At 47.0% G+C, this 17,317-nt stretch overlaps 1 protein-coding gene across 2 annotated transcripts in view; it reads right to left on the minus strand.

The window, feature by feature from the left end:
• Positions 1–11,927: 11,927 nt before the first annotated feature.
• Positions 11,928–17,317, minus strand: part of RETREG2 (reticulophagy regulator family member 2) — a 5,861-nt gene continuing 471 nt past the window's right edge. Inside the window, exons 2-10 of one of the 2 annotated variants that reach the window (XM_017856763.1) lie at positions 17,002–17,317; positions 16,606–16,712; positions 15,871–15,901; positions 15,388–15,523; positions 14,885–14,969; positions 14,433–14,576; positions 14,175–14,269; positions 13,864–13,999; positions 11,928–13,626 (exon numbers count right to left, since the gene is read on the minus strand). The exon at positions 17,002–17,317 is cut by the window's right edge and continues 1 nt beyond it. In XM_017856763.1, coding sequence (XP_017712252.1) covers positions 13,013–13,626; positions 13,864–13,999; positions 14,175–14,269; positions 14,433–14,576; positions 14,885–14,969; positions 15,388–15,523; positions 15,871–15,901; positions 16,606–16,712; positions 17,002–17,282 — 1,629 coding nt within the window. In that variant the 5' untranslated portion in view covers positions 17,283–17,317 and the 3' untranslated portion in view covers positions 11,928–13,012. The remainder of the gene's footprint in view (positions 13,627–13,863; positions 14,000–14,174; positions 14,270–14,432; positions 14,577–14,884; positions 14,970–15,387; positions 15,524–15,870; positions 15,902–16,605; positions 16,713–17,001) is intronic. The other variant, XM_017856764.1, reaches the window with a different exon arrangement.

The raw sequence follows: 17,317 nt of genomic DNA on the forward strand, positions 1-17,317 counted from the left end.
GGCCGGGCGCGGTGGCTCAAGCCTGTAATCCCAGCACTTTGGGAGGCCGAGACGGGCAGATCACGAGGTCAGGAGATCGAGACCACCCTGGCTAACACGGTAAAACCCCGTCTCTACTAAAAACTACAAAAAACTAGCCGGGCGAAGTGGCGGCGCCTGTAGTCCCAGCTACCCGGGAGGCTGAGGCAGGAGAATGGCATAAACCCGGGAGGCGGAGCTTGCAGTGAGCTGAGATCCGGCCACAGCACTCCAGGAGCAAAAAAACATAAAAAGGGGTATTCAAGCCAGGCATGATGGTGTGTACCTCTAATCCCAGGTACACGGGAGGCTGAGGTGAGAGGCTTGCTCAAGCCCAGGAGTTGGAGTCCAGATTGAGTAACATAGTGAAATTCTATCTCATAAAAAAAGGGGGGTTGCGGGGGGGAAGGATATTCAGAAAATAAAACTCTTAGACTTTTAAAAAAATGTAATCACAGAAATATAGCACATTCCGAAGAATGGGTACAACATAAAGTTGAGAAAATATGGGAAGTAGAACAAAAAATGTAAGGAATGGGAAATAAGCAAAGTAGACTATCAGTCCAGGAGTTTCAAGATTTTGTGAACAGGAGTGCCTAAAACAGAAACTAGATGGGAGGAAATTATTTTTTAAAAAGTGGAGGTTAGAAGTCGGGCACGGTGGCTCACTCGTGTAAGCTCAACACTTTGGGAGGCTGAGGTGGGTGGATCACTTGAGGTCAGGAGTTCAAGACCAGCATGGCCAACATGGTGAAACCCTGTCTCAACTAAAAATACAAAAATTAGTCAGGCTTGGTAGTGGGCACCTGTAATCCCAGCTACTCGGGAGGCTGAGGCAGGAGAATTGCTTGAACCCGGGAGGCAGAGGTTGCAGTGAACCAAGATCATGCCACTGTACTCCAGTCTGGGCGACAGGATAAGACTCATCTCAAAAAAAAAAAGAAAAAAAGAAAAGAAAAAAAGAAAAACAGCTGGGCATGGTGGCTCATGCCTGTAATCCCGGCTACCTGGGAGACTGAGGCAGGAGATTGCTTGAACCCAGAGGGCAGAGGTTGCAGTGAGTCAAGATCGCACCACTGCACTCCAGCCTGGGCGACAGAGGGAGACTCCATCTCAAAACAAAACAAAACAAAACAGGCTGGGTGTGGTGGCTCATGCCTGTAATCTCAGCATTTTGGGAGGCTGAGGCGGGTGGATTACCTGAGGTCAGGAGTTTGAGACCAGCCTGGCCAACATGGTGAAACCCCCTCTACGAAAAATACAAAAATTAGCTGGGCCTGTTGACATACGCCTGTAGTCCCAGCTACTTGGGAGGCTGAGGCAGGAGAATCACTTGAACCTGGGAGACAGAGATTGCAGTGAGCCAAGATCACACCACTGCACTCCAGCCTGGGCAACAGAGCGAGACTCCCGTCTCAAAAACAAAAAAACAAAAAACAAAATGAAAAAAACCCTGCAATCTGAGGAGTTTGTCTGTTAAGATAAGGGAGGCGGCTGGGTGCAGTGGCTCACACCTGTAATCCCAGCACTTTGGGAGGCCAAGGGGGGCAGATCATGAGGTCAGGAGTTCGAGACCTGCTTGGCCAACATGGTGAAATCCTGTCTCTACTAAAAATACATAAATTAGCCAGGTGTGGTGGTGGGCACCTGTTATCCCAGCTACTCGGGAGGCTGAGGCAGGAGAATCTCTTGAAACCAGAAGGTGGAGGTTTCAGTGAGTCTAGATCGTGTCTCTGCACTCCAGCCTGGGTGACAAGAGCAAGACTCCATCTCAAAGAAAGAAAAGAAGAGAGGCTGCCTGGACCTTCTCCTGAACCCCACCTCCTATCATTTGTTTGGAATCTGTTTTCAAGGAACTTATTTGTGTTCTGTCTCTTCAAACTTACTTTCTTGAGTCAGATTCAAGCTCTGTTCCTCAGTTTTACTTCCTGAGAAGCTTCCTGGCTGCTTTTGTTTTCCCTCAGCCAGAATTAGCCTCATCTTCAGGAAAGTTTAAGTGGTCCCTTAACATTAAAACCAAGGTCCTAGTGGCTTTGAATCTTTAATCACAGCCTCTAAGCCCTCTCCTGCCATGGGGCTAGCCACCTCTACCTTTCGGGGGCCTGTCTTTAGCTTGTCTGAGCTTAGTCTTGAAGAGTGACTCAGGATTGTCCAGGTGAGATGGACAGAAATGTGGTCCTTACTGAAAGATGCAAATACAAAGAGACGAATGAGAAGGGAGGGTTATAAATACCTGCTGTTCTGGTGTTGGAATATCCCATTAGCGGCAGGAAATAGGGAGAGATATGAAGCTGAACAGCCAGGTAATTTTTGTATTGTTTTGAAATGTGTGTGTATAAACATCTATATTCAGGTGGCAAAACTAGGGTTCAAACTCACCTCTTGCTTCTAAGTTTAGCAGTTTTTCCATATAACCAGAGGGTACTATCAGTTAGATCAATGGTGATCCACCAGGGCAATTTTGGGGGGTGGGGAAGCAGGAGGGGGGCATCTTTTGGCATTAAATGGGTGGCAAGCAAGCGAGGATGATACTAAACATTCTTTTTTTTTTTTTTTTTGAGACGGAGTCTTGCTCTGTCGCCCAGGCTGGAGTGCAATGGCGCGATTTCTGCTCACTGCAAAGCTCCGCAGCCTCCCGGGTTCATGCCACTCTCCTGCCTTAGCCTCCGGAGAAGCTGGGGCTACTGGCACCCACCACCACGCCCGGCTAATTTTTTTGTATTTTTAGTAGAGATGGGGTTTCCCTGTTTTAGCCAGGATGGTCTCGATCTCCTGACCTCGTGATCCGCCCACCTTGGCCTCCCAAAGTGCTGGGATTACAGGCGTGAGCCACCATGCCCGGCCAATACTAAACATTCTATACAGCCTGGGCAACATGGCGGGACCCAGGCTCTACAAAAATTTTTAAAATTAGAAAGAATGAATAAGACCTAGTATTTGCTAGCACAACAGAGTGACTATAGTAAAAAATAATTGAATTGTAAATTTAAAAATAACTAGGCCAGGCACAGTGGCTCAAGCCTGTAATCCCAGCACTTTGGGAGGCCGAGACGGGCGGATCACGAGGTCAGGAGATTGAGACCATCCTGGCTAACACGGTGAAACCCCGTCTCTACTAAAAAATACAAAAAAATTAGCCAGGCAATGTGGCAGGCGCCTGTAGTCCCAGCTACTCGGGAGGCTGAGGCAGGAGAATGGCTTAAACCCGGGAGGCGGAGCTTGCAGTGAGCTGAGATCCGGCCACTGCACTCCAGCCTGGGCAACAGAGTGAGACTCCGTCTCAAAAAAATAAATAAATAAAAATAAAAAATAAAAATAACTAAAAGAGTGTAATTGGATTGTTTGTAACACAAAGGATAAATGCTTGAGGAGATGGATACCCCCATTTGCCCTGGTATCATTATTACTCATTGCATGCCTGTATCAAAATATCTCATGTACTCCATAAATATATACACCTATGATGTACCCACAACAATTAAAAATTTAAAAAAATTTTTTTTAATTAGCTGAGAGTGGTGGCACATACCTGTAGTCCCCATATACTTAGGAGGCTGAAGTGGGAGGATTGCTTGAGCCCAGGAGGTTTAGACTGCAGGTGAGCTGTGTTCATGCCACTGCACTCCAGCCTAGGAGTGAGACCCTGTCTCCAAAAAACAAAACAAACAAACAAACAAACAAACAAAAACAAACCCAAAACCAACCAAACAAAAAACATTCTACAATGAATAAAACAGCCCCACCTACCACCAAATACTTATCTGGTTCAAAAGTCAGTAGTACAGTCTTTGAGAAACCCTGATTTAGATGAAATCTAAAACTGGAGCTACTCTGAGTTCAAATCCCAGTGCCAGTAATTACCAGCGGTTAGAAATGGAAAGACCAGCGCACAGTGACTTCACTGGTATTTCAGTACTTACTTTACATAAAATGGTAAATTATTTTTAAAGCAAAATGTTCAGCATTAAAAACAAAATTGCTAAATACATTTGCAAGACAAATACTTATGTATTTATATATAACTAAATGTAAAAATATGACAAACATAATTATTATTTTAATATAAATCAACAGATAGAATAACATATTGAAGTAAAAAATTAAACTCTAATAAAAATGAAAATGTAATCATAAATAATTGAAAATAAAATTATTTGCTCTTTTTATTTTTTTATTTTTTGAGACGGAGTCTCGCTCTGTCACCCAGGCTGGAGTGCAGTGGCACGATCTTCGCTGACTGCAACCCCTGCCTCCCGGGTTCAAGCTGGGTTCAAGAATTCTCCTGCCTCAGCCTTCTGAGTAGCTGGTATTACAAGCACGTGCCCCTTGCTCGGCTAATTTTTGTATTTTTAATACAGATGGGGTTTCACCATGTTGGTCAGGCTGGTCTCGAACTCCTAACCTCAAATGATCCATCCACCTCGGCCTCCCAAAGTGCTGGAATTACAGATGTGAGCCACCATGCCTGGCCTGCTTTTTTTAAGAATAGACATCTCTTAACATATATAAAAGTGTTACTGTTAAGTTGCAAATGTATTTTTTGTGCAAATTTTGCTAGCTTCTAAAAAGCTGTTTCTGGTGTCATACTACTGAAGAGAATGGTAAAGAGATGGTTATAATTTAACTTCACATAGTTATTCCATTATTTCTCATTTAAATAATCTCATCTCTTGTTTAGTAACTTTGAGTTGTTTTAATTTTTTTCCTTTTTTTTTTTTTTTGAGACGGAGTCTCGCTCTGTCACCCAGGCTGGAGTGCAGTGGCCGGATCTCAGCTCACTGCAAGCTCCGCCTCCCGGGTTTACGCCATTCTCCTGCCTCAGCCTCCCGAGTAGCTGGGACTACAGGCGCCCGCCTCGTCGCCCCGCTTTTTTTTTTTTTTTTTTTTGTATTTTTTAGTAGAGACGGGGTTTCACCGTATTAGCCAGGATGGTCTCGATCTCCTGACCTCGTGATCTGCCCGTCTCGGCCTCCCAAAGTGCTGGGATTACAGGCTTGAACCACCGCGCCCGGCCTTTTTCCTTTTTTTTTAAATAGCTCTCATGGTGCTGGATGAGATCTTTTTGAACAATTTTTTTGTTTCTTTGCATAGATGTGTTTTTTGTTTGTTTGTTTGTTTTAAATTCTGGTGAGCTCTAGTTTTTGCTTCAAAGGACATATTTTTGGTTTGAATTCATCTTTTTTCAAGTTTTATTTATTTATTTATTTATTTATTTATTTATTTATTAGAGATCAGATCTCGCTCTGTCACCCATTCTGGAGTGCAATAGCATGATCATGGCTCACTGCAGCCTCAAACTTCTGGGCTCAAGGGATCCTTCTGTCTCAGCCTCCCAAAGAGCTGGGATTACAGGCATGAGCCACCATGCAGAGCGTTATATCCATCTTCTTCAATTTCATTGAATATAGATTGAGATTCTGATGCAGAAAACTCATTTAAAATTTAATGTCCTGTTTCTAAGGTCTACTTGTTTAAAGAGTCTTTGAACTCTTTAATAGATTAACTATTGTTGTAACAGAAGCTTGTTTTGTCCATTGACATTTTTTTCTCCTTTTGAAGTCTGTGGAATGCAACAATGCTTTCCAAATAGGCCCTTGTCTGTTCAAATTTTTAATGCAGCTATACCTCATTTACAAATGATCTAGAAATCAGATTTCTTTTTTTAATGCTTAAATAATTATTTCACCTAGGGCTGGGCACAGTGGCTCACACCTGTAATCCCAGCACTTTGGGAGGCCAAGGCAGGCAGAGGTCAGGAGTTCAAGACCGGCCTGACCAATATAGTGAAACTTCGTCTCTACTAAAAAAAATACAAAAATTCGCTGGGCATGGTGCTGCGCACCTGTAGTCCCAGCTACTCAGGAGGCTGAGGCAGAAGAATTGCTTGAACCCAGGAGGTGGAGGTAGCAGTGAGCCGAGATTGTGCCACTGCACTCCAACCTGGGCAACAGAGTGAGACTCCAGCTCAAAAATAAATAAATAAATAAAAGGAATTATTTCACCTCACCTAAAGTTCTGTTTTGGTACTTTAAAATATGAAGATATGTGGGAATACTGAAAAATGGTATTGTGATCACAACCAGCTGCGTGACTCTGGCCAAGTCATTTTGCCTCAATAAGCCTTCAGTTCCTCATCTATAAAATGGGGAAAAACATCAGTTCCTACATCAATGTGGAGTGATGAAGATTAAATAAAATGATACATGTAAAGCACTGAATTCTATGGCTAACACATACTCCATAATTAACAAATGTTTATGCTTTTCTTTTTTTTTTTTTATGAGACAGGGTCTTGCTCTGTTGCCTAGGTTGGAGTGCAGTAGCTCAGTTACGGCTCACTGCTGCCTCAACCTCCTGGGTTCAAGCAGTCCTCCTGCCTCAGCTTCCAGAGTAGCTGAGATCACAGGTACAAGCACCTCACCTGGTTAATTTTTTATTATATATAGAATAAAATTTTAATTAAAAAATTGAAATAATATATAAATAACATATATGATTAAAAATATATAAAAATTTTTATATTTATATATATTTTTAATATATATATTTTGTAGAGATGGGGGTGTCACTATGTTGCCTAGCAGGTCTTGAACTCTTGGCCTCCCAGTGCTGGGATTACAGGCCGTAAACAACTGCACCCAGCCTATTTTTATTAGTGGGGCCTCACTCTGTTACCCAGGCTGGAATGCAGTGGTATGATTATAGGCTCACTCTAGCCTCGATCCTAGTTCAAGTGATCTCCCACCTCGCATGAGCCACCACACCCGACTTGTTTGTATATTTCTTTAGTTATTACTAAATTTGTTTCATTTCCATTTCCCAATTTATCAAAAAGATAAATTGTCTTTTTAATTAAAAAAGTTGTACGTTGTCAGTCAAATCCTTTTAATATAAATTCCAGATAATTTTGTGTGGTAGTTTTAAAACTGTATCTACAATCTTGATACTTTCTCCCTTCAAGAGTGGATTATTTTTTTTTTTTTTGAGACGGAGTCTTGCTGTGTTGCCCAGGCTGGAGTGCAGTGGTGTGATCTCGGTTCATGCACTTGCCTCCGGGTTCAAGGATTCTTGTGTTTAGCCTCCGAGTAGCTGGGATTACAGGCACGTGCACCAGACCCCAGCTTATTATTATTATTATTATTATTATTTTGGACGGAGTTTGATCTGTCACCAGGCTGGAGTGGCAGTGGCGCAATCCTCGGCTCACTGCAGTCTGTCTCCCAGTTATGCATTTCCTGCCTCGCTCCCGAGTAGCTGGACTACAGGACCCGCCACATGCTGGGCTAATTTTTTTTCTATTTTTTAGTAGGAGACGGGGTTTCACCAGTTGGCCAGGATGGTCTCGAACTCCTGAACTCGTGATCTGCCCGCCTCAGCCCTCCGAGTGCTGGGATTACGAGGCGTGACCACCCCAAGCCCAATGACGGGGTGTCAGAGCCGAATGTCTCTCGAGTCTCAAAGAAGATGATGAGAATAAATAAGGGGAATTTATTGTATTTAAGAGACTGACATAAGTTATATGTAATTGATTACATAAGAGAGGAGATTATTATCAGTATGAGCAGACATAATTGGTAGTAAACTTTATATAACTCGATGGATAGTGTATACTATAAGTTACAATTTGGCATCTCTTTACCATTTCTCTTCAGTTAGTATGACACCAGGAAACAGCTTTTAGAAGCTACGTCATAACCATATTGACATAAACCTGGAAGCTAGACAATATATTATTCGCAAACAATTCTAACTGATTTGATATTGACCTCCACAATTCTGGATTGTCTGGGAAGTCCAAGATCAGGCACCAGCAGCTTTGGTATATATGTGTATATAGTGGAGAAGGCTCCATATTCTCTCTATATAGAATAGGACAGTCAGGGCCTAGTCTGACTGATGTGTCTCGCGATCACAGTGCTAGAGAGGCAACAGTAGGTATCTCAAGTCCTTTTATAAGGTGCAGTAACCCCAATTTTTTTTTTTTGTTATTTCTCCTATCTTTGGAGGACAGGGTTTCTCTCTCTGGCACCCAGGCTGGAGTGCAGTGGCATTGGATCCTGGGCTCACTGCAACCTCTGCCTCCGAGTTTCACCATGTTGGCCAGGCTGTCTGGAATTCCTGACCTCAAGTGATCCCACTGGCCTTGGCCTCAAAGTACTGGGATTCAGGTGTGAGCCACATGCCCAGCCCACTAATCCCATTTGAAGGGACCGCGGGGAGAGCCTTCCAGATCTGGTCATTTCCTTTAAAGGGCAGCTTTGGGTGAGGGCACAACCAAAACTATTATCACAGTGCAGTGGCTCATGCCCATAATCCCAGCTTCTCAGGACCTGCGGTGAGAGATTGTTTGAGTCAAGCATTTCAGACAGCCTGAGCACAAGCAGGACCCTTGTCTCTAAAAGGATATTTTTTAAATTAGCTGGGCTGGGTGCGGTGGCTATACCTGTAATCCCAGCCCTTTGGGAGGCCTTTGAGGCGGGTGGATCTAACCTGAGGTCAGGACTTTCGCGCCAGCCTGACACATGATGAAACCATGTCTCTATTAAAAATACCAAAAAATTTAAACTGGCCATGGTGGTGTGAGCCCTGTAATCCCGTTACTTGGGACTGAGGCAGGAGAATTGTTGACCCAGTGAGGTGGAGGTTGCAGTAAGCTGGATCATGCCACTGCCCTCCAGCCTGGGAGACAGAGCGAGACTCCATTTAAAAAAAAAAAAAAAAGTGAACTTTGCAAGTGAAGGGATAGGTGTGTGTCTGTGTAGAAGAGATGGGGAGGGCAGGCACAACTGAGCAGTGGAAAGACAAGCTGTTTGGGGGTTTTTTGTTTGCTGTAAGGACAGGCCAGGGTCAAATCTCAGAATACTTCGTTGTTTTTTTTTTTTTTTTTTTTTTTTTTTTGAGATGGAGTCTTGCTCTGCTGCCCAGACTGGAGTGCCATGGCATGAACTCGGCTCACTGCAACCTCTGCCTCCCAGGTTCAAGTGATTCTCCCACCTCAGCCTCCTGAGCAGCTGGGACTACAGGCACACGCCACCACACCCGGCTCATTTTTCTATTTTTAGTAGAGATGGGGTTTCACCATGTTGGCCAGGCTGGTCTCAAACTCCTGACCTTGTGATCCACCCGCCTCGGCCTCCCAAAGTGATGGGATTACAGGTGTGAGCCACCGCGCTGGCCCAAAATACCAACTTTTAAGGGAACAGACAGAGGAAGAGAAGTCCAAGCTGACTTTAGTTGGAAACTAAAAGCAAAACATGGTGATAATATTGTCCTTCCATGATGGAATTACTCTTAGAATCACCGCCCTTGATCATTATACTTTTGAAGATCATTTAAATTTACTGTTTTACAATATTCCCTTGACTAGAAAATTAAATTCTACCTAGCACTATTATCAACCAAACTCAACTCGTATCTGCCCTCTGAAGTCCTGCAGACAAACCTTTCAAGTTAGAAGCCAGCTGATGTGAACCAATTCAGCTGTCTTCTTAGATTAGAGGTTCCCAGTTCCTCCAACAGTTTGTCTTATGATGATTTTCAGCCTTCATTTCTAGCAGTCATCTCCTGGACATACTACAATTTGCCCACAAGCATAGCAAGCCATCCTCTGGAAGTATTAGAATATTTGTGCACAGGACACTAGAATTATCACATTTCTTGTTTTGGAGACTATGCTTTTATTAATGCAGCCTAAAATTAAGTTTACAAGCAGCAACATTAAACTATTAGCTGTTTGAATACATAGCTAAAATGTACTGCCTCCTCCCCCAATACAAACTTTTTTTTTCCTGTTTTTTTTTTTTTTTTGAGACAGAGTCTCACTCTGTTGCCCAGGCTGGAGGGCTGTAGCCGGATCTCAGCTCACTGCAAGCTCCGCCTCCCAGGTTTACGCCATTCTCCTGCCTCAGCCTCCCGAGTAGCTGGGACTACAGACGCCCGCCACCTCGCCCGGCTAGTTTTTTGTATTTTTTAGTAGAGACGGGGTTTCACCGTGTTAGCCAGGATGGTCTCGATCTCCTGACCTCGTGATCTGCCCGTCTCGGCCTCCCACAGTGCTGGGATTACAGGCTTGAGCCACCGCGCCCAGCCCCCAACTTGTACTTTTCCAATTGATTTTTGTTTAGTTTAATTGTAGGTTTCACATTTCTGCTTTTCTTTTACTTATATGAAAACCTTTGGCCTTTTCATCATGGGGCATAAAACGGCCAAGACACCTGATAATAGAAAAAATCACAAACATGTAGCAACCATCAGACCATGGTGAATGTAAACAATAGACCCTCATGAGGCCGGGCACCGTGGTTCACACCTGTAATCCCAGCACTTTGGGAGGCCAAGGTGGGTGAATCACCTGAGGTCAGGAGTTCGAGACCAGCCTGGCTAACATGTTGAAACCCTGCCTCTACTAAAAATACAAAAAATAGCCAGGCATTGTGGCACGCACCTGTAATCCCAGCTACTTGGGTGGCTGAGGCAGAATTTTTTGAACCTGGGAGGCGGAGGCTGCAGTGAACCAAGATTGCGCCATTGTACTCTAGCCTGGGCAACAGAACAAGACTCCATCTCAAAACACAAACAGAAAAGAATAGACCTTCATCAAACTCCAGGCCTATGGAGAATATTTTGATCCAGCTACAAGCTTCTGGTTCTATTGTCAATGTCCAACCTTTTTTTTTTTTTTTTTTTTAGACGGAGTCTCGCTCTGTCGCCCAGGCTGAAGTGCAGTGGCCGGATCTCAGCTCACTGCAAGCTCCGCCTCCCGGGTTTACGCCATTCTCTCGCCCCAGCCTCCCGAGTAGCTGGGACTACAGGCGCCCGCCATCTCGCCTGGCTAATTTTTTGTATTTTTTTAGTAGAGACGGGGTTTCACCATGTTAGCCAGGATGGTCTCGATCTCCTGACCTCGTGATCCGCCAGTCTCGTCCTCCCAAAGTGCTGGGATTACAGGCTTGAGCCACCGCGCCTGGCCAATGTCCAACCTTAATAAGAAAACGGATTAAAGATAGGACATGTGGCAGCCATTGCCTGATCGGTTAATTCTATTTTTCTTGAATTGCTTGCTTATTGATTAGAACTGTTCTCCCATTCCCCTCTGAAATCTCTAAATGATGGAAAAGTTCAAGTTCCTTCAGTGACACAGGACAGGGGCTCAGTCAAACCCTGGAATCATTCTCAGTCAAATGTGAAGCAAACAGAAAAATTCTTACACACTTAGGAAAGACATGGCATAAAAGTCAACCTCAGAAAGACAGGTAACATTACCATATGGTACCTCCAGCAGAAAGACAGGTAGCATTGCCATATGGCACCTCCAGCTGAAGGCGGAGGACATGAACTCATAAAGGAGGCCATCTGCTCAGTTCTGCGCAGAGGAAGGCTTGCCATGTCCACTGTTAAGCCAAGGTTATCAGATTGGTTCTCTGTAGTTCCCACATCCTTGTGCATCTTCCTACCTGTGCCCTATTAATGGACAGGGGCTGTTTGATACATTTGCTGAAGCCAAAACTGCTTGGGTTTGGGTTCTGGCTCCACAATTTACTGGTACCTGTGGCCTTCAGGAAACAACCTGTCTATAAAATGAAGTTAATAATAGTACATATCTGAACTGTGAGCAAAAATCTTAATACCTATAAATCACTCAGAGCAGAGCCAAGCACATACAATGGACTCAGTAACTGTTAAGATACTATTTCTTCAGTGTTCCTTGGCTCCAACTTATTTCTAACAGTTTGTAAAGGTCCTCTATTGCTTGTTTGGCTTCCCCAGCATAGACAAATCTGGGCTGAGTTGTTAGCACGTAGATGGGTGAAGACTTCTTAAGAAAACAGTGTTAAGGTTGTAGGCCACATGGTAAAACATAATTGTTATGGTCCCAAATTTCTACTGATTGGGAAGACAAGGCAACTTCTTCCTGCATACACTTTATTCACACATGCTAAATCTCACTAAACAGATCACACTGTCAGGGAAGATGGCTAAGGAGAAGCTAGGGTTGTCAAGGTAATCCTTGCTTCCGCTATGTTTTGCAACAAGGTAATAAAACAGCCAGAACAGACTAGGCTGAAGCAGGTAAGGGTGAGGAGAGAACGCACTGCAGTGCAGGGTGTGGAAGGCAGCTCACAGTCAGGGAGGCAGCAGTTCTAGCCAATCAACACTTTATTTTTCAAGTCAACACCTGCACAGATGTCACTGTCCACTTCCTGACCCTAGTAGGGGGTCCCACTACACTTGGATCACCCAGAGGAGCAGTAAGGAAGCTCCTCATCTCAAGACAGAGCGCATGCTCACCAACTCCAGTGCTGGCGCATGTACTGTGGGATCCCTGCTCTCCTGCATCATGAAAGGCCGGGCTGAATGGGGCAAGGATGCAGTGAAGGTTACACAGACTACAGTGACCTAAGAGTGTAACTACTGGCCTGACCCACCGCCCCAGGTTTACCTTTTACTTCCCAGACCAGGAGCCTCCCTAAAGCTTGGCCAGTGCCCATGGGATAGGAGGAGCTGGCAAAGGATGGGGTTGAGCTGCTAAGGACAGGACACAGCAGGGAAATAAAGCAGAAAGGAACACAAAAGAGAAAAATTATAAAGTGCCTTAACTAAACAACCAAGTGGGACATGAGGGCACAGCAGCACAGGTCCCTGAGGATAGGAGGAAAAAGAAAGGGCCAGACCACCAGGGCTTGGGGCATAGTGGAATGAGAATAGAGATGAGGCAGGGAGGCAAGCACAGGCTGTGGGAAGGACTTCCCTAGCCTGTTCACATCCACTAACCCAAATGGAAAATTATTTACAAATTTAAAACCAATCCTAGGCACAGGTACTGCACCATGCCCCCAGGACAGCAAGCAGGCAGGCAGGCAGAGGGTGGAATGGCTACCATCCGACAGCCAGCTTCCCCACGCACTGCCCCTCCCCAGAGTGGTAGGCAAAGGAGGAAACAGCAACACTCCTAGCCAGGAAGCCCTACTGTGCCTGCAGCTCCTTCCCCAATGGCTCATGGCTCTGCCACGGCCTGAGCTTCTTGGTCTGACTGTACCAGAGAATGGGTGTCGGGCCCCAGGGGTGGAGCATCAGGGGGTTTTGGGGGTGTCTCTGGCTCCAAGCCCAACTCTGCATTCAGCTGCTCCAGCTCCCCCTGATCCAGCAACTCAAAGTCCTCAGAGGTGAGTGCCTCTTCTTCCTCAGGGGCAGGCAGGGGCTGGGGTGAGTCCTGGGGAACAGGTGGGAGAACGGAAGGGGAGGGGGCCGGGTCACTTCCAGCAAGGCAAAGTGGAGGTGACAGGGTGCTGGGCAGAGCAGTGAGGCCACCACTCACTGTCTCGGGGCTCAGTGTCTCCACTGGTCCTCCAGGGGAGCATTTCACTCCATCTGGGGGGGACCCTGCCCCATTGAAGTGCGTGTTCACAAAGTGGAGGGGGGATGAGAGCCGAAGCAAGGTTTCCTTAGCTGCCACATCTTCCTCTTCCTCTGAGTCCAGGGCTTGCCTTGACAAGGCTTGAGGACGGCCCAGTAGGTCTTCGGGAGGGGCCAGCTCTGCCTCCTCTCCCTCCCCTAGGTCCCGGCTTAGGGTCTCCTCTGGTTCACTTGGCAGGCTCTGCTGGTCCAAATCTGTGCAGAGAACAAAGAATTAAGGATGGGCCTGCTGCTGCTCTGACTAGCCACAACAGCCAATGAGTTTAAGGATGAGAATTCAAGACATGGAAAGCTGGGCCAAGCCCTAAGTGTTAAGGTCTTTTAGGAGCTGAGTAGAATTAGAGTCAGTGGGCCAAAGAGCACAGCAAGTACCCATGGTAGGGAACACAAAGATTGTGGGGGGAAAGCAGGGCAGCAAAGGGCTCCCCGTACCCTCAGAGACATCAGTCAGCTGCGGAGTTGTGGCCCGGGATACGGAGAAGCCACCACTCTCCAAGATAGAAGCCTCCTCATCTGACAGCTCTGAGTCTGTAATGGCCAAGGCCAATGCTGTTTTCTTCACATCCACCTGGCAGGAGAACCAGGATGAACATGACATGTGAGGGGCTAAGAGAACCAATTTATCAGGAGCATCCCCTCTCCCAAAACCTCTGACTTCCACATCCTTTGGAGGTGGCAGCTCCAAAGCAGAAATATTTTTCCTCTGGCTTTCTGTTTGACACCCCGTCTTCCCTGGACCTCACCACTGGGGAGAAGCCAGCCAGCTCTGCCTCGCTTTCACTCTCTGTCTCTGCCAGTGGCTCATCACCTCCTGGGGGTGCATTCTTCCCCTGCCGCTCTAGAAAATCAAGAGTAGCAGAGCAGTGACCAAGCATGAATGATGGGAGGGGAGACAAATACAGTTAAAGAACTGGAGAAGATCTCAATTCCAGGGCATCTCATGAGCCCCAAGCCAAGGCCCTCCCGCTCTTTCACCCTCCTGGATTAGGGCAGCCCCTTACTCCTCTTGTCGTGTTTGTGATGCAGGGCATTGGCTTCTGCCTTCATGCTGTAGTCCAGCTGCATGAGCAGGGGCTCCAGGCGAGTGTACATCCTCTGGATCAGCTCATGATAAACCACCAGGGGCCACAGCAGGATACTCAACACTACGGGTTAAGAATGTCAACTAAGAGTTCCCTACGTCAATTTCCTAAGAGCCCCCATTCAGCTGGTCCCTAAACTGAAGTGCTGAAGGTAGGCAAGGTCCTTTCCCGAGTCTGTGCCAACCTCTTCTTGCCACATCCACTGCCCTCCTCCCCAGGTTAAGTCTTCCACAGTTACTAATACTAAAGCATCCCTGGAGATCTCCACAAATCAGAAACTGAGCAGAGAGACCACAGTCTTTCCTCTGGGTCAGTCCAAGCAAAGAAGAAAGGAGAGGACTTTAAATAGGGCAGGGACAGACCCTACTCACAGACAATGTAGGAAATCATAATCCCTGGAACATAGTGTCCCAGCACAGCCAACACAGCACAGCCAGAGCAGACTCGAACACAGAACTGCAGAGAAGAACACAAGTCTAAGAACAGCACGCTGAGATATGCACCCCACTCAGCTGGGTAAAAAACTACTGCTCAGCTGGTAGGTATGTACTCGAGGAATGGGGTGGTCCAGTTTGCTTAAGAGAATGCTCAAGACCACCAATTCAGGAAGCTGCCAATAAATAGTGCCCACCACCTATAATTCACACTTGTCTGCCTTGGCAGGAGAAAAGCGTCAGGCTATCAGAAGCTTATTTCCTGAGGTGAGACTGCCTCCTGCACCAGGGACTAGCTGTGAATGTTGCCTCAAAAAGGCGCCCAGGCCTCTTCTTTCAGGGTCTTCAACCCAGGAAATTTACATCACTCCACTCCCATTCCCCGCCACCTCTATACCCCTTCAGTGTAGTGAACTGTTATATGATGTAGGGGAGGTTACCTGAGCTGGATTCTGCCTCTTGTACTGCAGCAGCTCCTGCAGGTGAATCTGGAAGGTGAGCCAGCTCTCAGCCAGGTATCTGCACAACTCGGGCACACTCAGCAGGTGCGGCCGGGCGCCTGACCCCGCACCCTCACTGGGGAGACATGACATAACCCCTGGAGGCCTCAGATACCAGCTTCCTAGACACTTAAATCCCTCTGAGAATGCCAATGATATCTTTAGTCTAAAAAAGCAAACAACCCCACCTCCCAAAAGGAGGCTGTCCTGGTCTTAGGAAGCAAAGCCAGGAGGACCCAACCTTCTGCCCCAAAAGGAGCAGGCACACAACCACCTACACAGGTGCCTAGGACCATGAAAAACCCATGGCTTGTTACCAGTTCATTCACAATGCTGGGGCACTGCCCTGCTCCTTGGTGACACTGGCACTGGCAAGCAGGACAGGATGTGGGCATTTGTCTTCAAGAGGTGGCCTGTACTCACCTGTCAGAGTGCGGCTCCTCTGGGGACGATGCTAGAGAGAGCGGAGGGACAAATTATTGAGTGGTGGGGCCCTGGGAGACACTTCCCAAGGCAGAAATAGCTGTCCCTCCTCTGCAGCCCCAGAGCACTTTCTTCAGATACCAATGGGGGAGCTGTTACATGTTTTTGTTTGCCTCTGTCTCCTCCTTTAGACATTAATCTTCTCCAAAATGAGAACTACATTTTACTCATGCTTATCTCTGAAGCAACTCACACACAGCCTGTCACCTATTAAGCAAATTATATGGATAACAAGAAAAACAACACTGACGTTCTATTTATACAGCTTACATGTGAAGCACTATCATAAGCATAGGATGTGTATTAACTCATTAATCCTCTCCTCACCTCTCTATGAAGTAAATTCTATCATCCGTGTTTTACAGATAAGGAAATTGAGGCAAACAGAGATAGAGCTACTTTTACAAGGTCACAGACATGGTAGGTGGCAGAGCAGGGAATGGAACCCAGGCAATATGGCTGCAGACTTCATCATCTTAACCACTGCACCTACAGTAGCATTCATTTGGGAAAAGGGCAATTTTCATTTTAGGGAATTCCCTACAAAAAGGAAGTGGGCTATGCCTGGGAGGCAGATGGCCTGCTGTACGTTCCCCTCACCATTTAACCCCACCCAGCGGAATCAGGCACCAAGCAAGTGCCCAATGGGTGCTTACCGAATGAAGAAACACTCACCTGACACGTCAGGGAGAAAGCGAGGCTGCCAGAGATCCAGCAGAAAATAGGCCAAAAGTGAGACGCTGAGTAGGAAAAAGGGCCGGAGGGACGAGGAAGACAGCAACCTTAGGGAGAGACAGGCACCTCAGCAGTGAGTGGGTGAGAGAGACTCATGCATCCATCTCAGAAGGTGGAAAGGCGCCTACTGATGGGGGAATGGCACCTCCAGGCCTGACTCGCGACTCACGACTCAGAGACGGAAGAAATTTAAGTGGATGCCAGCCTGCAAAAACTGGGTACGGGTCATGCCCCCCAGGCCAAGTGATAATCCAGAAAGGGGAATGGTGCTCTCGACCCCTCCCTCCCCAGCTCTCCCGCTCATCCCGGCCCCGCCCCCTCCTCCGCGGCCGTTACCAGAAGAGGCCGTTGAGCGCAGCAGCCGTGACCAGGCTGTGCAGCGGCTTCTCCCACACCAGCAACCGCTGCGCCGCCGCCAGCACCGCCTCCCAGCCGCGGAGCCGCAGCCACAGCGTCGTGGCCAGGCGTCCCACCGCCTCGGCCGTGGCCGCCTCCTCCTCTGCCTCGCTGGTGGCCTCACTCATGCCTAGGCTCAGACCCACACCCAGGCCCAGGCTCAGGCCCATCCCCGGCCCCGCACCCGCGCCGGTGTTACCCCCGACACCGCCGCTCGCCATGGCCCCTCCGCAGCCGCCGCCCGAGCCCGCGAGGA

The sequence above is a fragment of the Rhinopithecus bieti genome, unplaced genomic scaffold, assembly GCF_001698545.2.
Source record: "Rhinopithecus bieti isolate Rb0 unplaced genomic scaffold, ASM169854v2 scaffold_42532, whole genome shotgun sequence".
Classification (NCBI taxonomy): Eukaryota; Metazoa; Chordata; class Mammalia; order Primates; family Cercopithecidae; genus Rhinopithecus; species Rhinopithecus bieti.